General features: G+C 39.1%; 2 protein-coding genes across 3 annotated transcripts in view; one reads left to right on the top strand and one right to left on the bottom strand.

Annotated features, from left to right (window-relative positions):
• LOC128380072 (putative cytochrome P450 120) overlaps window positions 1-17,857 on the bottom strand; it is a 23,777-nt gene extending 5,920 nt beyond the window's left edge. Inside the window, exons 1-10 of one of the 2 annotated variants that reach the window (XM_053339762.1) lie at window positions 17,227-17,857; window positions 15,479-15,556; window positions 15,082-15,166; window positions 14,445-14,480; window positions 13,786-13,925; window positions 13,463-13,586; window positions 13,048-13,192; window positions 12,589-12,699; window positions 9,285-9,412; window positions 853-940 (exon numbers count right to left, since the gene is read on the bottom strand). In XM_053339762.1, coding sequence (XP_053195737.1) covers window positions 853-940; window positions 9,285-9,412; window positions 12,589-12,699; window positions 13,048-13,192; window positions 13,463-13,586; window positions 13,786-13,925; window positions 14,445-14,480; window positions 15,082-15,166; window positions 15,479-15,556; window positions 17,227-17,416 — 1,125 coding nt within the window. In that variant the 5' untranslated portion in view covers window positions 17,417-17,857. The remainder of the gene's footprint in view (window positions 1-852; window positions 941-9,284; window positions 9,413-12,588; window positions 12,700-13,047; window positions 13,193-13,462; window positions 13,587-13,785; window positions 13,926-14,444; window positions 14,481-15,081; window positions 15,167-15,478; window positions 15,557-17,226) is intronic. The other variant, XM_053339764.1, reaches the window with a different exon arrangement.
• On the top strand, window positions 16,759-22,413 carry zcchc9 (zinc finger, CCHC domain containing 9). The gene is made up of 7 exons (XM_053339765.1): window positions 16,759-16,891; window positions 20,017-20,161; window positions 20,940-21,362; window positions 21,532-21,682; window positions 21,762-21,854; window positions 21,934-22,002; window positions 22,128-22,413. The coding sequence occupies exons 3-7, from the start codon at window positions 20,955-20,957 to the stop codon at window positions 22,238-22,240; spliced, it is 834 nt and encodes a 277-aa protein (XP_053195740.1). The 5' UTR covers window positions 16,759-16,891; window positions 20,017-20,161; window positions 20,940-20,954; the 3' UTR covers window positions 22,241-22,413.

Raw genomic sequence — 22,413 nt, 5'->3', positions numbered from 1 at the left:
TAAGTGGGTTTTTAAAGCTTGAAAACTTTGAATTAATCAAACTGCCTTTGTTCTTTGTTTACATGTTAAATAATGTCAGTTCTCAACAGTTAAAGTAGTGGGTCACTTGTCTACCGGCGTTCTCTCAAATTGAAAGTTCCCACTCTTCTCACATTAACAAACGCATTCACTTGCAATTAAAAACAGAATATATACAGTGTATATTATCTCTGATCTCATCCTTAAATCACCCTATTTTAAGTTTCCAGTTTCACAGCTAACCATAGCATGTCAGAATGTCATCAAATTGTTGAAGGAGTACTATTTCTTTAAAATATTGAAATATGATTGATGCAGAGGACCAGACATAATTAAAAAACAGACACAGATGCTTATAGCTCATGTGGTCCATGGTTTCATGTTTTCATGCTGAAATCAGGTTTAAGTATTTCAACATCAATAACTGTGCTGCATTCATCTAAATTAAAGTACTGTACTGTGCCTAGCATTTTTAAACAAGGTGAATTCTATTGGTCTGATAACTGTGAACAAATAAGGATTACCCTAGTGGTTGTCTCTATCTCACAGCAGTGCTACTGTTATTTTTTACCTCCTCTAAACATGACCCATAAGTTTAAACAAAAAATGCATGGTTAAGGCTGCTCAACACAAATGTATCAACATCTCATGATTTCAACTTCTTCATTGTGTCTGTTTCTCTTCCTAAAGAACACTGAAACTCACCCAAAAGTCACAACAGAGGTTGAAGTCAAAGAGGTGTTCCTTAAGTCATCGTTTCACCTCCTTCACTCATACAGTACGGACAATATTATGGACAGCTTGAGAAATGGAAATAATGAAAGTGTGTATCACCTTAAGAAAGGCATCTGTAAGTTTCACTCCAATGCAGTTCCGGGGCCCACTGCCAAAGGAACAGAGGAAGTGCTCCTGGCCTGCATTCCTGTAAATGTAAACACATAACTGTGTGGTTACACAAAGATGCTAAATGTGTGCAAAGAAAGATGCAAATGAACAGGGAAACACAAATCAATACTGAAAAAGCTTGCAAAGTTAAAATAAACAACAAAAAAGCACCAAGCCACTATTTTAGCCATTTTTAAATGATTTTCTACAATCACTCAAGTCAGATTGGAATTCCATTCATATTTGGTCACTCAGCAGAATAATGACCAGTTTATGTCTCTGTTTTTTACGTCTGACAAAGCCGTCAAAGAAGACGTTGTTATCCACAGGATGATTATCAGATGTGAGATCATGTGATGGTCAGATGATCAGCAGACATCATGTCGCTCATCCAATGGTGGCCTGTCATCACTGATCATATAGTAAACCATGTTCATACAATGCATACATTCTTTAGACATGAATGCAGATTCAGATCAGAAAGAACCACAGTGCTTAGCTTTGACTGTTTCAATACATTAAAAATCTAACTACAATTTATATATTATTTATTTGATTTATATATCTATATTATCCTGGCTCCCATAAGCTTCAATTATTCCCTGTTTTACATATTGTTAATAGACAATTTGTTATTTTTTAATGCAATTTACATACATACTTTTATATACTTTGCCTCAAAAGTCTACAGCCACACCAGCTCCTTTACGAGTTCTAAACCGTAGCGGTACTTTAGGCTGCTGAACCAGGCAAAAGATATGTCTAATTAAACTTGAGATGTTTAAGTCTGGACCAAAGTGGTGGACCCAACAACTAACATTACTAACCTCAGTGGCACTGTTGGCTAAAAAAGACCCGTAGCTTAAATTTCTTCCTTGAAAGTTTTTATTTCAACAGTTTGGCAAAATGATCTTGACTATAAGTCCGCTCACTAGGCCACTCACTAGCCAGTCTCAAGTTGCCCAACAACACAATCCGGACATGACTCAATCTGTGTTGCAATATGACACGTTAACGGACTGACTCTCTCTCCGACATCTGCTGTAACTTTCAGGATTAACTTTTAAATACACTTTCCCATTCATCATTCACCATTGGTCTTAGACTTTTGGACCCTGCTGTAAACAGATGCTGGGTGATTCCAGCTGGCAGGTTTGTCAACAACCTGCTGATGCAGACCATCTCCCCCCTCTCACCACTAATGCATCCTGTCTTCCTGAAACCTGAGCTCTGATTAAAGGGAAACAGGAAGCATTAGTGGTGGGTGTAGTCTGAGTCTAGTGTGTGTGTGAGTGGATTTGTATATGTGAGAGTCAGAGACAGAGAAAGTGAGAATATTAGTGTTCTCCGCTGCATCAGTCTAATGATTTAATGTGGGGGTTTTCAAAGTCTGATAATGTGCCCCCCCCCCCCCCCTTAGTTTACATGCTCAGTTCCTGGATGCCTATGGGTCATGATTATTTTATTTGATCCCATAGACACTCAACAATTGAGCTTAGATAACCCAATATTGCTGTTTGACATACTTTAGACTACATCAAATACATAAAAAAGGAATTTATTGTCTGAAGGCATCTATTATTTTCTGACTGTAGGAAAGTAGGAAAAACCATAAAATGCCCCAAAACTACTGTATCTCTGAACTATCTCTTTAACCAAATCACACACAGTTAGTCTATTCTATGTGATCTCTTTTTGATACCTAATGTAATAAATAATATTTTTTGAGCCTCCCCTGAAACTGTTTGGAGCCCCCCTGGGGAGTTCCGCCTCCCACTTTGAAAACCTTTGGTTTAATGTAATGTACAATTAGGCCCATCCTGAAACAGTAAGACATGTAGCGTGTAATGCAGTCCTGTAATACTGAGACATAGAGAGCGGAAGTCTTACCAAGCAGTCCACCAGGAGGCTTTATCAAGTATGTTAAGTGGATGAGAAGTGAGACATTTTTCCTCTGTAAAATGTAATGAAAGCTCAACATTACATGTCCAAACATTGACTTGATAATTTCTTGAATGCTTTGAGCCGTACTGGTTTTAGACTTATGAGTCATTCAATGATTCATATAAAAGAAGTTCTGATGAACAGCTCGATGGTGACTGTTTCCCCCCATTAACGAAACATTTGAGCAGTGAAGGCAGGATTGAGGAACTAAACAAAGAACCCAAACTGATGCCTTTGATGAAAACTGGTCATAATACCTTATCCATGTGTAAACTATAAGGCCTGATTTTGTATAACAGTAATATACTTTAAGGGCATTTCTTCCAATATAACTTTTTTAATATATTACTATGGGTAATATAACAGTGTACATATGTGGATATGCGCATGTGTGTGGTGTGTGGGTTTATACGTATACATAGCATACGGCATACATAGTGTAGATCCTGCCTTATTGTTGTTTATTTTACTTAGTGTTCAGTTTAGTGTCCAGTTGGCACATATGTAAAACTTTTGTTTATATGTGTTCTTTAAAAAAAACCTAATGAAAAGTAATTTTTGTTTTAAATAATGGTGGATGTAATATCTCTACATTCATGAAAAAGCACAGAAAAAGGAAAAGGGAATTTAGTCTGATCGTCTGGCTATATCTGAGCATCACATGACATATGTGTTCATATCGTCTGTTAATACCTGAAATTGTATGGTATCATATCATATATCCATAAATAAACTTTTTTCCTTTAGTTATTGGTAAAATAGAGTGTAATTAGTTCATTAACTATAAACCCAGTCAGACTGATTAAACAAGCACCTGATTATATATAAGGGAATTATTAAGAAATAACAGACCTGTAATATAAAGTGTTGCTCATCCACCATCAACACTCAATTGATCTTTAGGGAGTTTTGTTGACTTGTGTGATTTCTGATGAAACATACAGTGGCTGGTTTCTTGAAACAGGCACAAGTTAATTTAAAATACACATGCTTGAAATGTGCTAATAATATCCACTTCATATGCATAACAGATGCATGTCAGTATTTTTTTATACAATAAGGGGAAACTCCCTGCTGTCAAATTTATCTAAGACTAGCAACACAACCTGCTGCAGTAGCTTAGATTTTTATCTGTGTTTGGTAGTGTTTCCGTTTCCGATTCATTTATCTACGGCCAGCAGAGCCTGTGTGGGCGTTCGGCTGACAGGATGTTAACTTGCCAGCTCTACTATTTGCTTCCAACTGGAAAAGCACACACACACACACACACACACAGGCTGATGATATATACTGGGACACAGACAGCGGACAGTATACGCAACCATCGCATAGAAACGCAAACGAACGATGATGTGGTTATGCTGTAATTATTGTAGGTGGGCCTGTTATGTAACAGGACTGCAGTCATTAAATTAACCAGGCAGGTGGCATGAGAAGGAGCAGGGAAACTATCAAGGCAGACAGGAAAATAGTCCCCCAGGAAGACTTGACAGATGGACAAGCGGAGACAGAAGCAGGTAGGAGGGGAGAGAAATAGACCGGAAGATAAATGGAAGGTTGGAAGAATACACAGACAGATAGAAAGCAGTAGACAGATGGCTAACTTTTCAATCATGAGGGAAATTCATTAGTCTGAGTGAGACTGTCAGAATATAAAAACATGAACTTTTGTCCCTTAACTATAAATAGGTTAATCCATGATAAGCACAATAAACGTATAACCCATTAGCAACTGAAACAAAATGAACATATTCGTCTCTCAACACTATAATAATTCTCTCCCCGGCCTGTGTGACACTCAGTCTTATGCCTATTAGTTCCTATTAAATAGAATGTTTCTTTGAAAGGAAGTTTGAGGAAGTTAAAAAAAATTATCATGTAGGTGATTTTTTTTTAAAAAAAGGTTAAATAACGTCCTTAAACATTTGAGGACTGTACGTTTAAGCAAATGTTAATCAACCCACAGTGAATTGTGTTTTTATTGGGTACTATTTTCAGCTGTGGATGTGGCTTGGTTGGGAGTATTTATGGCAGCAGAACAGTTTATGTGGGATTGACCGTGTTCATTGTGATGAAGGAACAGGCCAAAGCAACTGAGGATGTTTTTTTAATAGCTTTTGAAAAACAATAAATTTATGGCACAGAGGGAAGAGCTATTTGCAGGTTTGGCTGCACTGACAAATTTGTTTTTGGTCTTTGATGGGACTAAGAAAACTATATAATGTCATCATCAGTTACGGCCTGAATACATTTACGAGTATACATTCAACATTTTCTATGATCTTTTTCTATATTTTTATGACACGTTTGCTAGATTTTACATCATACTGACTAAAATAAAGCCTCCTCTGACTCATTCTTTAACCCCATCCCATCCCACAGAGCAGGGAGTACACACACACACACACACACACACACACACACACACACACACAAAAAAAAAACACACAGGGAATCCCCATTGGTAAAAACGGGTGTGAGGTGGCCAGTTACCATGGCAGCAGCTACCTATCTATTCATTCATAGATTTTTTTTTCCTCTTCAGCTGAGGGGTCTGTTGCTTTTACACACACTTCAGTAAATTCTAAATGTCACCCATTACCAAGTAAAGATTACGTTCCGCATAACCAGATCATCAGAAATACATCTGTGGAAGTGACATTTTATAAATGTAAACCAAGTGAGAGCTTATGCTGCAGCAAAATGTAATTATAATAAAATAAAAAAACTAAAATAATACATTATTATACCCAGACAAATTATACTTTGGCACTGTGTGTCTGTGAGTAAAATTTAAGTAATAGTCTTAACCTTCACAAATTGCTTTTCCTGTGAAATTGCTTCATCTGATGCTGTTACAGTTCCACTGAAAATGACTTTATGATGGTGGTTATATTTAACTGATAAAGGGAAACCCTGAACTAAAAGACAACATTGCTTTTTATAGGAATCTGCCTATTTTTGTCACACACATGCACACAGACACACAGAGAAGCAGGATAGGATCTTCTCTGACTCATTTTTCTGTATCCCATCCCAATTCACAGGGCATCATGGGAGGGGTAACAGCCCCCCCCCCCCCCTCCCCCACACACACACGAAAAAAAAAGGGGAATCCCTATTGGTAAAGACAGTATCAGGTGACCAGTTTCCATGGCAACGCCTACCTACATACATACATTCATAGATCCCCCACCCCCCCTCTGCTGTGTCGCCTGAATGAATGCGTATGAATGAGAATAAACAGGTGAATGGAAAAAAAGAATGAATGAATAGGATAACGGTTGACTGAGAGAGTGAATTAGTGAAGGAACCCGATCAGATTTCATTTTGCCAACAGCAGGCAGCAGACAGAGAGCGAGAGACGGATGCAAGTGGGGGATCTCTTTGTGTATCTCTAGTTGTGTTGAGGAGGGAGGAAAATCCCATTTATTTTCCTCACATCTGATATTTATAGCAATCTGTCTGCACTGAAAAGAGATTGGGTCAGATTTTGGTTCTCTGCGTTGTTAATCTATCTGCATTGGTTCCTATGGTAACGATGTAGGTGTATGTATGTGCAGTGCTTACCAGCATTTTCCAATACAGAATCATAAAGACAGCTGCAGTCTAGACCCCAGACATGCTGGATTACTGATGGCTGTGTACGGAAGATTTAATATGACAAAATGAATGAATGACTGAAGGATGATCTGTGATGATTTATGCTGACGTACTATCAATCTAGCAACTATTACATATTATAATATATTCTGATTAGCGTGCTATTATAATGTAAGCACTTCATCAGAACATCTCATCATTTTCATCACAAGTGGTAAAAGGCTATTTTTAAATCATCATTAATTTTTTCAGATTGGCTGGGGGAAAAAAGGAAGTCACTGTAGCATCACAGGCTATAACATAACTTCCAAAAATAATTGTTTCAATGGGGCCAAACTGCTTACTCAGCCAAATTAAAAATGTAGGTGTGCCTTAGTTTATTCATAGGTGCAAACTCGGAGAAATATGTGTTTCAGAGTCGTAGTGTTCATGCAATTTAGAATGATGTAAATATCTGAATTTACTAACCTGAGCAGTGTTGTTTGTTAGCCTATCCCTGTTAGCCCCCCCCCCCCCAAGGATGGCAAAGTCTCTGATTGGCTTACTCTGATATTCTTACCCTAACCCTAACCAATCTCACTCCTTGTGCTTAAAGCTAACCAACACAACCAATAAAAGCAATGAGTGCTGGCCAATCAGGGGCAGAGTAGGGCGGGGTCACCACTTCGCCACTGTAGGAAAAAATATTGATGTCCAGTTACAGTAGTTAGGCAATGTGGAAATATTCAGTAACAACTAATCTCTACATAGGAACTAATTTACATGGGTTTATGTTGTGATTTAGTGATGTGTAAATCTCCATTTAATAAATACTTCAATTGTAAGTCGGCTAAATTTAAACATCAGAACAACTGAACATTTTCTGAATTAGTTGTTTAAGTGCCTCTAATTTAATTCAAAGACAAACTTCAGTATATTTCTTATGCTTGTAATAAGAAATGGAGAAATGGAAAAGTGGATATTGAGAAAGGCTTTTAGTGGAAAATGTTGTAACCAAAACTCTTTGGCAAGGTCTGGTAATTCCCTTCCTCTCTCATTTCCTCACCGACTTCTACAGAAATGATCCATCTTACAGAAATCAGTTCATTACCTGGCTTGCCATCCGTCCATAAGCATCACTAAGAGTTCATCCATCATCCATTTGTTTATGCTTTTTCTCTGCTTTCTCTCCTCTCAGGCTTAATTCCATTTCTTTTTTTAATGCTATGCAGTGCTTTTAAGCTAACCCTACATACTGTAATAAATATTGATGAAAAAAGCTAGATTTGTTTTTGTTTTTTATGTGAAATGGCTTTCTATGACGTGTTTTCTCAATCTTAAATGTGCCACAGTACTGAGAGCTTCCGTCCTCTTACTCCTAATGGCCCTTGTATTTGTGTGTTAATGTGTGATGCCAGCGGCAGGTCTGGTGTGTGAACAGACACTGCAGCTGTTTCTCTGTCACAAGTTCAATTTCCAGAGAGAACAAACGAGGGAAAAAACACACTTGGATACTAAAGCTAATGTGACAGCAATGCTTCCTATTTATTTCAAACCATTTCGTGATTCATAATTGCCTATTGTATTAATGTCTTCCATTCAGCTGTGGGCTCAACATGTGTGTGAAGACATCATGGTTGAGAGTACAAAAGCAAAAATGTTTACCAACTTTTATGAAGAAGTGAGATTTGAACCACTTGCTCAAAAATCATAATTTCTTGAAATGCATTCTGGTCTATTTTGTGCTCATGTGGGTGCAAAATTGGTCCATCTGCCTCTTCTCTGTGAGAGTCTTGACTATTTTTGAAAAAAAGGCAGTTTTAGAAAAAAAAATCCATGCTTCTTTATTTTGGAAGACTGATGCAAAAAACGTATCACTGAGGTTTTCAGACACAGTTTTTGGCAAGTTGTGTCTCCACTGAATGACCAGACAAATAAAATCCAGTCAAATACAATCCTATAACAAATATGAGCTTTGTGAAAACCTCCATTCCCACATTTAAGACCAGCTGACCACAGGTTGATAAAACTTTAACTCACACAGGGCCTGGATTAATGTTTTATTCTGCCTGGGTCAGAGGGTTTACTCACTGTTAGAAATCATGTTTATATGCAAAAGCATTCCCTAAAGCCTCTGCATGAATACATGACCACACTGACAAAGAAATGCATATCCTGTACAGGTACATACACATGTAAATACACCGTCACTGTTTATCTTACTGAGCTTTTTGTTACATTTTATTCTATACTTGGCTCATTGATTTTGAATGGCTCTCTTTTTATGTGTTTTGTTCTTACTAATGCAGAGCCTGTTCAAAATGTGCCTGTTTGGAATGGGCTGATAGTTTATTATTTCTCTAAAACCACATATAAACTGAGAAGCGTATCAATTAAAATTATATGGATGTAATTAATTAAATGGTTTCAATCTAGACAAAGGCTTTACCAGTGAGACTAAACCATAGAAGCATAGAAGCAGTTTGCAACGTATTTATACTAAAAGCCCCGCCCTGCTACTGCAGAGCAGAACAGCTGATCACTTGTTGATTCAGAGTTTACATTCATTAAAATGAATTGTTTAACATGTCCAAATTCACCATGGCACTCCCTTTGTTCCCCAGTAATGTACCTGCCAGGTGTGGAGTTGCTTGGGTGAATGGTTCAAGACATTCAGACAGAGACTCCTTCCTAAGGTAGTCTACAGGGCTCTTTATACGCATCATAAAGTCAACCTGACTTTTTGTTGACAATTTGTGCATTTCCTGCTTTACATTCATTTTCTTTGCGTAATATAACCCTAAGTCCAACCCCCTCTATACAGAATATCTTTAAAACAAATCTAAGATCCTCACCTTCCGCTCCATCTCTCCGGCAAGAAGCTATCCGGCTGCTGGAACACCTCCGGGTCACGGTGGACAGAATGGCTGATATACATCACACCGTGACCCTTTGGGACATGAAAGCCTGCGAGGGTGGAGTCCTACACAAACACAAAGAACAGGAACATCTCATTATATACTCATTTAAATTAACTGACTTCAAATCATCTTTATCTGTGTCTTTTCTTAGTATTTCAGGACTTAATATGTTTTTGGGGCTTTAAAGGATTCATTTGACTGAATATAAAAGGCTAGCAAAAGACAGTATTGTAAACTTTTGTTACTGTAGATGTTGTATAAAGTAAAGTAAAGTAAAGTTATATAATAATCTAAATATTAGAACTTAGACTGTGTTGTTTACAGAAACGTCATAAAATCACCATGACGTCCTATGCAGACATCTCTTGCATCTGATTGGATGAACATGAACAACCGCTGATTGGGTTCAACTTGCCAACAACACATTTGTATTTAAAAAAAACTGTTAAACCTTGAGGTTTGCAATTTTAAAGCAGATTGTTAAATAATACTGCACAGCACCTGCAGCACCTGAGAGTGAACTGGCGCTGAAAGAGCCTGCTATTAATACCCCATTAAACCACAATGAATGGAAGACTTTTTAACACTGATGTTTGGCTCTGATGAAAATTGTATTTCCATTTTCAACAAAATTTCCTGAGCTGGTTTTTCACTCGGCTCTGGTGAAAGAGCCACCTTGGGGCAAAAAGACCACTTACCCAATTGTTGCCCTTTTAATTCACCTTTTCACTGCATCCATTAGTAGCTGCACTAATGGACTGCCAGAGAACATAATCGCTGTTTCTTTTTCTTCTACCCTCTTTCTCATTTTTCTCTCTGCCTCTCTCTGCTGGAGTGGAAAATCTTTTACAAATCTCTTTCTTTTTCCTCGTTCCTGCTGAGAGATGTCTCGGCCCTGACTGAGCTCATTCCCTCCCATGCTCTCTCTCACAAACACACACACACACACACACACACACACACACACACACACACACACACACACACACACACACACACTATCATGTTGTAAAAACTACTGCATATCTTAGTTCCACCTCATGGAGCTTTTACTTTTTCCACCTCATAGTGAATACTAATAATCTCTCTCTCTTACACAGCTTCTTGCACACATAAACATCTCATTGACTCTTTTCACTTCACGTCCAGCTCTCCCCTGCTGCTTTTCTATTTATTGGTGGTGTGTTTAAGGTTACAGAAAAGGTATTGCCAGGGGAAGGACTGTCACTATTCACACAATTTCTAGTTGCTTTTCTTTTTTCCTGCATGAACTTTAAAGTGTTATGAAGGGATTTAACTATTAACTATGTATACCGGATTTAAAAGTATGTCATGACAGACTTCAGGATCAATTTTGTTTTCGTTCTGATGCGGTTACACTCAATGCCAGTGTGGTGCCACATTGGCACTTTTACAGTGGCAATACAATATGTAATTAATCAACTGTAAGTAATCATTAACAGAGTTACCTTTGTCACTTCTGCTTGAGTACTTTTCACCACAAATAATGCTATGTCTACTTTAGTCCCTGTAGATATTCTAGTACTCTTTCCACCCCCGAAAATAACAAATCCATCTTGAATTTTTGTTTCGTTTTACATCCTGACCTCAATGAACTTTATGGCTTCTGTTCTCATATTTTTCTTCTCTAAAATTCACTAAATCTCCACGTCATGAACCCACGTCCCACAGAGGCCACCAGGCATCAAAGTGTACTGGTGCATTTCCTAGAAGTGACAAATTACTTTCCACTCGGCTTCTCAGCGTCACCAGCACACATCACCCCCCACCGCCTAAATCCTGCCACCCCACCTCCCCCCACCCCCCGCTCCCTTCCTTCCGGGGGGAGCAGAGCAGCAATCAATCACAGAGATGGATCAATGCCTCTGATTGGGTTGTTGCGTAAGCCTGGTTGATGAGGTCACAAAGATCAAAGAGAGGTAGTGCGGGAGCCGCTGTGGAAAAACCCGCCCACAAAGTAAGCAGCTGACCAATTACGAGACAGGATTATGTGCAGGTTAAATTATACTGGTGTGGATGTAAAAACCCGTCACTTACAAAGCAATTATTTTAATGCCAACTGTATGTATATCGTAGAGATTAATGCAACAATAAAGGTTAAATGGAACAATCTATAATAAATAAGAGGTGTACAAAATACCAGAAACACCTAATAATATGAAATTACACCTGCAGTAAATACCAATGCAAAGAGACTTATCATATTTGGTAATGAGAACAGTCCAGCCTTTTGTGATGTCTAATGTCTCATGTTGACGAGAATAACAAAACAAATACAAATGCTTATAGATCTAAATTAAAGCTGACACACAATGCTATTTAGTAAAGAAATAAATTATTATAAGGTGTTCCTGTTATTTTATCCAACCCTTGTAACTCTTGGTACAGTGGACTACACACTGGAAGGAGCTCCTGATAGTGCAAGAGACTTTTATGTATACATGTCGCCATCTAGAGGAAATAAGTGTTACACACAAGCAGCAGCTTGAATCACTTAATGAATACTACAATAACTGAAAGGTACAATATTAACCAGCACAAACCTTTCAAACATACATCACTCAAAATATTTAGATGTGTTTGCACACTAATGATTGTTTGATGCCCTAAAATAGTTAAAACCTGGTTATAATTCATTGTAGTTGTAGTTTATTTACAACAACCACATTTACAGTAAGGAGTTCAAACATCCAAATGAAAACATTAGCATAAACTAGACCCTCCACTAAGTAACAGATAGGATGTGTTATCCATATTTCTTATAGTAATGGATGACAATTGTGTGGCAATTCAAAATGGGTCATACTTACCCTCCATTTGCTATCATCTTGCTCGTAATACTAAAAATCCAGGCACTGGTAAATAATTCAACTTTTGCGTTGATGTCCTGGAGTACTGAATGTACTATCTAGACTACCTGGCAAACTACAGGATTGCATTCATAGTTGTCCGGATTCAAGTCACAAAAATCACTATACAAATCACTGGACAGCAAGATCTGGACCCTCAACTCTCTCACACTTGAAGGTGTGAGAGTGCAGGCTTCCTGTGATCTTAAAAACCTGTCGTTATGAACTAATCTATGTTGCTTTGGAGAGAGTAGCAAAAATGACACTGGATCTCCCAAATTCAGCACAGAAGACAGAAAAAAAAACGTAATTCATACAATAGTTGGTGCAAAAGGCAAATTAGCAGAATGCAATGTAAGCAATCCTACCTGATCAGCTATTCTACGTCCACCAATGAAAGGAGGCCAGAGTCTCTGAACCTCCAGCAGCACTCCCTGCATGTACACAGGGTCCGTCAAAGCTCGCCGTCGGGTCTCCTCCTGAACATGGAGGCAGAGAGGGTTTTTGGTTAGTCCATTCTATTTGAAGCAGAAAGAGCTAGACATGGTCATGGCTATCGAACAGGCCTATTTTCAATACTCAGGAATAAAAGAAAACTTCATGCAGTACTGTACTTACACAGAGTTTGAGTTATAATGATGTAGTATATGTTCATTAAATTGTATACTTCATTTACTTTTAGATATTCAGGTATTCAGTTTCTCAACATCTTACAATCTGAGTAGTAATGAAACATAAAAACTGACATCATTATACTGTTTTCATAGGATCTCTTTTCATATGATTTTCAGCTCATTCCCGTTGTTTGTGCAGTTTTGTCTGTGTACCTGCTCGTTTCCACTGAGTGCCAGCGTGAATGAGGTGAGCAGAGATGCCAGAGCTTTGGGGATCAGGGCCGAGATGAACAGCAGGAGATGCTGGGAGGCGGAACTGGAGTCAGGCAGTGGCAAAGCCCGAAGAGAGCCGACAAAACTACACAGGGCCAGTTAGACAGCAAGAGTGAGATTAAGATGCTACGTGAGCTTTAGGCCTAAAAGTGGCCTTTCAATAAGCAAGAGCAATCTTTATTTAAAATCCTGATGTGTTCCTGCTTGTTCTACTGAGAATGTCTTTGAAAGTACTGGCAAAATGAAAACAGTTTGTGTGCATACCAGAGTAGGACATAAGAATGACGACAGAGAGGGTGTTCCTGTGTGTGTGTGTGTGTGTGTGTGTGTTTGTGACAGACACATCAAGCCTCACCCCTGTGTGTCATTTTCCAGTTTGTCTTTGATGATTTCCATCAGTTTGTCTCTGGCCTCCATAGCAGTGGAGAAACCTGACGACCACATAGGAACCTTCACATTCAGTGGAGCAGAGATCAGACCTGTGCAGGAAATGTTCAGGTGGTTAAAGACAAACACAAAGAAATATCTTTTGAACTGTAATAAAAGAGGAAGAGGAAGCTTGCGCAATCCTGTATTGCCACACAACCAAACTGAATTGCAAAATACGTCGATGACACACACATTAGCCCATACTTGCTTGTGTATTTGTTAGAATATCGTGTGTGTGTGTGTTCCTACCATGCCAGTGCTGGGTGCAAAGTTGAGTGATTTCCTGGAAAAGCTCAGGCTGCTCTTCAGGTCGCACGTTCAGATAAAGGCCCAACACCAACTCCGTCCCCAGCTGCTTAAACACTGTGTACACACACTCTGGCTGGCCACTACATACACATACACACACACACACACACACACACACACACACACACACACACAAACACACACACACACACACACACACACACACACACACACACACACACACACACACAGATAATGCATCAAATATGTTCATTTATAACCCCAAAACATTGAGTCAGTCATGAAAAGAATATCAAATACCTTGAATTGAAGAAATGTATGAGTGTATGTTTCTAAGGTCAAGAGCTATGTGTGTCTGACCTGACCTGTATAATTAATCATTTACAAAACCTGAAGGAAAACGATAAAACACTGGTATACACACATAGTCAAACACATCCTCTCCATGTCTCCAACCTTCCTTTCATGTCATGTTTTATCATTACTTTTTCTTATCCCAAAAGTGTATTTAGTTTTAGTTTTACCTCCTGTGAACATTTTTTAATTCTGATTTGTATGTGGGTTTGGATGTATCATCTGTTGCATAAATGTAAAAGGTAAATTAACTTTGAATGCTGGAGGTTTATGTTGAATGTTACCTGAGAGAGAGGTCCTTCAGACAGCGCTCACATACACTGTAGATAATAAGAGATAGACACACTTACAAAATCTCAAACAAGATGCAGCCATCAAATACAAACAATTATTCATTTTTTGCATTTTCCAGGTTATTACTTGTCAGGTTTTTATTTTACAGTGACTGCAAAAGAAGAAGAAGAAGTGTTGTTTATAATTGTGTCCTTAAACGAGAGATCTGGTAAGCTCAACACGCAGTCTTAAGAGAGTAATGGGTGCCGGCCCAGAAAAATCATAAAAATAACAAATGGCAGCACTCACAGATAAGCATATATCACTTTCTAATGATGCACAGCAGCAATAAAATGGACACGTCCAGATTCTTGCTCAAGAAACCTTTGACACAGATGGACACATATGGACACAGACGAACTGTTGCTGCAATAAAAGTCCTTGCAGTTGCATCATCAATGTCCTTGCGAGCATGTTTGGTGCCATCATGTCTGGTGTCCAGTGTCTAAATACACAAGCAGACTAAAAAAGCTAACAGGCTCCTTAAATGGCATGAAACCCACCTTGTCCGTGAAGTTTCATAAAAACCATAAATATCAACAAATATCAACAAAATAAAAATGATTGTAATAATTTCACTTTCCCTACCTGGTGATATAATCACTCCATGATTCTAAACAATGTCCTGTAAACAGGCTGGTGAGAGACAGACGGAGAAGACATGCCTCTTCACCTGAAACACACACATTTATATTGGTTATATTGGTATGGAGTTGACATAAAACATATTTGAACAGTTACAATCTCATATTACATAAGGGCAGAATATATAGTAAAGTGAGTTGGTCATCGCTTATCTAACTTAGGTCATTTATTGTATTTATGTTTTTATAAAAAGTGATGACCAACTGGAAAATCCAGCTTGTGCTGGTAGCGGGTTTGAGCAGCTTGAGCTAGGTTTTGACAGCAGGTATAAAGCCACCAAAGCACTCTGTTTTTGTTCTAATTGTGGGGTTGTTTTGTGAGTGTGTGTGCACATGTTTACCATTAGTGGTTACAACTGTGTCACCGTACACGTTGGTCATCAAATCAGTTGGATCTTTCACAAACAAGTTGGACTTCTCTGAAACAAATCACAGATTATTACATCACATACAAACATATATACACATATTGTTCACACACATTCATTACACAATGAAACTCATAATCTCCATACAACGTTAAGGGTTTGATTCTGCCTTCAGGTGGGTGGGTGTGCGCCAAAGACGTGGACTGCTAGGAGTTCAGACAAAGACTGCTTTAGAAGCATATTTCTCAAAGTCTGCCATCTGCTAGAAAAATAAGATTCTTCATCTCCATTAGTTTATTATTTGTTTGTGATAATGTCTCTGTGTATGTGTAATTTTAAGTGCAATACACCTTTTCAGTTATGCAGAGCAGAGCTTAACCTCGACATAAGATTTTCCTGTTCACTATTAATAACATTGAATCCAGAGATGTTTCTAAACAGACTTTACGCTGTACTGTATTTAGGAAAAGTTGATGATGCACTGAAGAGCTTGTCATATTCTATCAGTGAAAAAAGTGATGTTCATACTCCTCAAATGTATTGTTTCAGTTTTGGTAACAAAAGTCAGATACAATATCAGCATATAATAACTTATAATATGTTATATTGTACTCTAAAAGCACTTTAAATAAGGTTTATAGCAACTTCTTAATGTTTTGGTTAAATGCATTATCTGACTGATCACCTATTTCCCTCCTACAGTATTACTCCTGCAACTTCTATTAAACCACTTCTAGTTCTTCTGTAGCCTCTCTTATATTTATTACATGTCATAGTTACTAGTTGTATGTTATGTTGAAGGCCTACTTGATAATACATTGTTTTGTAGTGCCGTAGACTACAATAAGACAACAATAAAATCTTAGTAACATGTCCCCCCACCCCCCACCCCCCTCCAGCAGCATCACGAGTCTCTCCCATGATGGTTCAGACTAATCTCGGGGTGAATTTCACTCCATATAGAGAGAAAAAAAATCCCTTTGCTCTTTGGCCTTGGAAAAAATCTGACTCACTGTCTGGAGGCATGAGAAAGGTCACTGTAACTCAATATAAACGCCAGACACTATCATTTCCCTGTAAACTGGCATAGCATTCAAAGTGACCAAAAACGAATAAAGTTTCCCTCATTACTTAGACAGGGATTAAAGCAGGAAAAGATCTGAGAGCCTGAAAAGTTAGCCAGCAGGAGGAGATGCGTACTGTGTATTTCAGGGGTTTTCAAGAGTGTGAGCCTCCCCTCCCCAACCTTGGTTTACTTGCTTAGTTTTACTCAGTGCCTGGATGCCTACTAATCATGATTTTTTTTTGATCCCATAGACAGTCAACATTTGAGCCTAGGAGGCCATATTGCTGTTTGACACACTTCAGACTACACTAATGAATAAGGTCTAAAGGCATTGATTTATGACTTTGGGAAAGTAGAGGGGAAAGTCAAATTCCCCAAAGCTTATTTATCTTTCAACTGTCTCTTTAACCAAATCAGATACATTTGATGTGATCTCCTTTTGATAATCAATGTAATAACTTATATTTTTCACTTGCACTGAGCCTCCCCTGAAACAGTTTGGAGCATAATGAAAACCTAATATATTGAGTTCATTATCCTATGAGTGTAAAACTGCTCCATGCCTGACATCAGCGCCTGCGTGAATTAAGCCACCTTATGCACCTGTGTTGCACACGCACACACATACTCATTGCCGAGCAACTAGACAACATACCACACAGCAGCTCTCTCATGCCCAGCACGGAGCAGATGAAGGCGGTCGGTCTGTTCAGCAGACGGCTCTGAAACACTCTGCTCCCGTGTTTCTCGATTCTCTGCCGGTAGAAGCTCACCGGGTCCCGGTAAAACTCCAGAGACTTGTCCCCGAGCAGCGACACACCTGCATGTCCCGGTAGTTTAGACATTGAGGATAGGGACTCAATTGTCTTTCCAGAATGAGTTGAAAGGCGTATTGTTGGCACGGCTCTTTGCTCAAACAATGTTGCTACTAAACGTCATTAAGACCCGGTTCAGCTTCACGGTAAATCCCGCTGTGATCGCCTGTTAATCCCTTTTATCACAATTGGCTGTGCAGAGGCAACCTGTGAATGAAATTACTGCTATCTCATTGTTGTCACGGTTTTTTCTGAGACCGAAAGTACCGACCCAGCTGCACCGCAGACTGACGCGTTCAGGTGCTGTCAGTAATTCAGGACTACCTGATGCGTTACCGTTCATCTGTTCTGACTGTTATTACTAATGTAGTACTATTACTGCTCCTATTTCTGATACTGAACTACAACAGCTATATTCTGCGGTTACTATCATATATGAGTCGCCTCCTTATCGTATCCCTGACTGTGTACAGGCTTTGGCTTTCAGTCTATTGTTAACTTCAACCAATAGTAACGGGGGACTCTATGGAAGATTTAAAATGCCTAAATTAAAACAAAAAAATAATGCATAGGCTATTGTGATATACAGCATTTCCTTTACAATATTTAATATGATTATTATTGTATTATTATTATTGTTACCTTAATTTGATCTATTTTACGCTCTTGTTTTGCATTTTTGGGAGCAAATGCCAAGACACATTCTTTGTATGCTTGCATTGGTTAATAAAGCTGATTCGGAATGAATGGGCTATGTTATGCTTACATAAAATCCAAAAACTGAGAATCATAAAAATACAAAAAATATCCAGGGTTGACTAATTAGGAGAACACGGAAAGAACACGGTTAGTCTTTTCAAGCCTTAAACAAGCAATGTTCCAAATGTTGAGAATATGCAGTGTCTATAAAAAGTATTCACCCCTTTGATGTTTTCCCCTTTTATTGCTTTTATAAATTTAATCAAAATACTTAATATATAATGTAAAATGAGTGATTGCATAAATATTAGCCCCCTTTAAAATGACTGACCTAATTCAATAAAGGTCCAGCCATGGTTCGAATTACGGGGGAGCTCGGCTTCCCTGAAAGGGACAGAAGCTCCCATGAAAGCCTCCCTTGAGATGTTCTGGGGGAGCTCTAAAAAACTGTACACTTTTAGGAGGCCACAAAGACACCTGTGAGTAGTCTGAAGAGAGATAAAAAGCCTCAGTAGCCAAGGTGGGAGAGACTCAGCATACAACAACTGTTGAGAGTGGCAATGACAAAGCCACTGTTGAAGAAAACTCATATTAAATCTTGACTAGAGTTTTTGATCTGATGAGACCAAAATGGAGAGTTTTTTCAGACTAGATGCTATACATATCACCATAAACACACCATCCCCACCGTGAAGCATGGTGGTGGCAGTATCATGCTGTGGAGACGTTTAACGGCCGCAGGACCTGGAAGGCTTGTAAAGGTCCTGAAGGACAATCTGATTCAGTCTGCAAGAGAACTACAACATGGGAGAAGATTTATTCTCAGCAAGACAATGACCTGAAGCATACAGTGAAAGCTACACAGAAATAGTTAAAGACAACAAGGTGAATGTTCTGGATTGCCCAAGACAGAGCCAGACCTCAATCCAATAGAGAATTTGTGACTGGACTTGAAAAATGCTCTTCACGTCTGATCCTCTTGCCATCTGACAGACCTTGAGAAGAAAATTGCAGTGTCCAGATGTGTACTGTAAACCTGATTGAGACCTACCCACACAGACTCAGTGCTGTGATTGCGTAAAAAGGCGCATCTACTCAGTAGACTTTCCCCTGTATGTCCTTATATATGACAGAATCAAGCTGAGGAACAGCTGCTGCCTTCCGCCTGATGGCTTCTGGGATGATCTCTGGCATTATGGTCCCATATTTGATGGCAGTCAATCATTTTAGTGAGTTCCTTAGTGACCACCACAATGTCATTCCCAGAAATAGTTTTATATCTGAGAAATATGCAGAGCTCTTTCTTTAAACCTCCTTTGTCTCTCTGTTCATTCCCACCCTCTGCCACAAACACAAACTCAAAACCACTGACAAGAGACTGCATCGACAGGCTTCTTTCAGCTTCAGCCTTGTGGCAGAATTTGCCCTTTAGTTGTGCTATAATGTGATGTAATGACACACTGGTGAGAAGCTTCACAAAGAAGGTCCTTATAATGCTGCCCATTCCTTTCAAAGATATTCCCTGCTTCTTTGTGGATTCTGAAATTGAAGTGTGGATTTTAATCTTGGTGGAAAACTTTTTCAGCATTTCAGAGGTATATTTAAGCATTTAATTTGGACTGTGGCAGGGGAGGTGACATTTATTTATTCCAGGCTCAGCCCTTCTTTTAAGCTGAGAGGGCATAACTGATGCTCTCTACAACCTCTTTAGACAACAGGCTTGTCAGGCATTGAGGGCTAACACACTGTTCTTGGTCCTTTAATGTCCAGAACCTCAGCAAAGCTCTGAGCTAGTGTGTCACCCAGTTGGACCTCAACTCTGTGTTCATGTCATGAGTATGGCCAAACATAAATATCAAGATTAAGAACAGCAGAGTAGCCTATGCAGCACACTGATAGGGAATCATCCACACGGTCTCTATGATCACCAGAAAATCTGGACGCTGTAGGAGCCAACGAACTCCAGAAGATGGCAGTACTGCGACATTTAGGACGCGAGCTGCCGTGAAGTCCAAGGAAGGAGTAGAAGAAGAAGAGCTCAACACTTCCGGCAAAAATACAAACACATTTCTCAAGGTAACGTTTTAAACACAATTTTAACCACATTTAATGTAGGGACAAAGTCTAGAAACGCGTTGACCAGACAAATGAGTATTTCATGTTGGCTCTCTCTTCACGTTCACTACTGTTACATCCTAAAAACTAAAGTAATGTGTGATGTGAGCTAACATTAGCTCGCAGCTAATTTTCTGACCCAAACGGTGTCACGTGTCAGTAAAACATTTAATAACAACATACAACAGCTCAGTTACGTTGTTACAAGCTTGTTGTGTGTGTATTATAACCTCTACGCACAATTTTGAAACACAAGAGTTTATTTGTTGTTGCAAAAAATGACTGAACAACAAAGTGTTAGACACCGTTAACATCTGTGTAACAAATGTGCTTTAATAGCAGAGCCCTAACATGTGTTCTACAGTGATGGAAAGTCACTCAAGTACTAATAAGCTCAATTTTTAAGTACTCTAACTTTACTGGTATGATCTGTGTAATGCTACTTTTTACTGCTGATCCGCTGCATTTTAGAGGAATACTTTGTACTTTTTACTTCACTACATTCATCTGACAATTTAAATTACTATAGGTTAAGATTTCACATTCAAAACGTGATTTCAAATTAAAAAACGTGAAATCAACCAATTATTTTCAAACACCTCGCAAGGCATCCTACAGAATTTTCAAGAAATTGTATCAACAAATCTTTTTGTTTTTTGTACACGCTTGTTCTGACATGCAGTTGCCCCAAGGTGTAGGTCATAATGTCACTTAATTTCAAGGTGTTGTGTTTTTTTAGCCGGACTGCGCAGTCATGACGAGGTGGGCAAGAGCCAATAATGTCCACAAACACAAACCAGCAGAGGCCACTCCGTGGAATCAGCTGAAAGGAGGAGGAAGAGGAAGAGGAAGAGGAGGAGGAGGAGGTCATCAGGGAGGCTCAGATTTTAAATACGGAGCTCAAAGAGATCATCTGAGAGGGACTCAGCCCGGTGGCTCTGCTGTGAAAAAACCTAACCGTAAGAAAAAGGACTACGATAATGAGGACGTGAATGGTTTCATGGAGTATCTACAACAGAGTGGACGGCCACTACCTAGATTCAATAAAGGAGGGAGGGAGGAAGAGGAGCAGATTAGGCAGGAGGTGCACACTGCTCTTTGGAAAGACCAGAGGAGAGAGGACAGACGGATAAAGAGGCAGAACGATAAGAAAAGCAACATGGTGGGTGATTTCACAACATGTTACAAATATCCAGATGAACGTTTGATCCTAATTTTGGTACGAAGAGTAAAGGATTTTAATATTTTAACTTGTTATATTACACTTATCTGTGCTGATACTTAGAAGAGTGTTCAGTGGAATCCTGACCTTCTTGTTGTCTTCTCTCTAGCTGTGTTTTAACTGCAGGAAACCGGGTCACGGTTTGGCTGACTGTCCAGAGGCGGACAGAGATGAGGAGATGGGCCGAGGCATCTGCTACCGCTGCGGCTCCACTGAACATGAAATCCAGAAATGCAGAGCTAAAGTCGACCCTGCACTTGGTGAGGACAACTCTTTGTCAGAGATTTGATTTTAATCCTGATGTATGCTGTATCATGCTAAATGTTCTCTCTTTGTTAGGTGAATTCCCGTATGCTAAGTGCTTCATCTGTGGTCAGACTGGACACTTGTCACGCTCCTGCCCTGATAATCCTAAGGGAATGTATGCAAAAGGTACGCTCAGGCAGATATTCACCACAGTTTGCTTAATAATTCACTTCATAGTGGTTTGATTGATTGTTTGTGTCTACAGGAGGCTGTTGTCGTGTTTGTGGCTCAGTGGAACATTTTCAGAAGGACTGTCCAGAGCACCAGGCTTCAAGTGAGTCTCCTTTTCCTCTTTGGTCCTCAAACTACTGTCTTTGTAAGGCTGCAACTAGCAATTATTTTCAGTGCGGCTGCTGTTGTGTCTTATCTTTACCATTTCCCTCACATTTGTCCTTCCAGCAAACTCTTTGACTGTGGGCTGGTTGTCCAACAATATGAGTGCAGACCATGAGGAGGTGCATGTTCCAGTGAAGAAAGCCAAACCCAAGCAGACTAAAGTGGTGACGTTCTGAGTTCATCTGCATCACTCGGACTCTTTCCTCTCTGACCGGCATCACCGCCTGGACTCTGATAAATGGACTAATTATTGTTCACATGTAGTGAACTGGACTTCAGATTTCTATTTCCCTTTTTGTAAAATCAACATCCTTCCAATAAAGTATCACCCCTGTGTATTTACAGCTTT

The sequence above is a fragment of the Scomber japonicus genome, chromosome 19, assembly GCF_027409825.1.
Source record: "Scomber japonicus isolate fScoJap1 chromosome 19, fScoJap1.pri, whole genome shotgun sequence".
Lineage (NCBI taxonomy): Eukaryota > Metazoa > Chordata > Actinopteri > Scombriformes > Scombridae > Scomber > Scomber japonicus.
This window is presented reverse-complemented; position numbering and strand designations above follow the sequence as displayed.

Bases quoted from the DNA above. Each gene is read 5' to 3' on its own strand.
- zcchc9 (XM_053339765.1), top strand. From the start codon at position 20,955: ATGACGAGGTGGGCAAGAGCCAATAATGTCCACAAACACAAACCAGCA. The intron at 21,363-21,531 runs GTGGGTGATTTC...TCTTCTCTCTAG, and splicing joins ACGATAAGAAAAGCAACATG to CTGTGTTTTAACTGCAGGAA. The intron at 22,003-22,127 runs GTGAGTCTCCTT...TTGTCCTTCCAG, and splicing joins TCCAGAGCACCAGGCTTCAA to CAAACTCTTTGACTGTGGGC.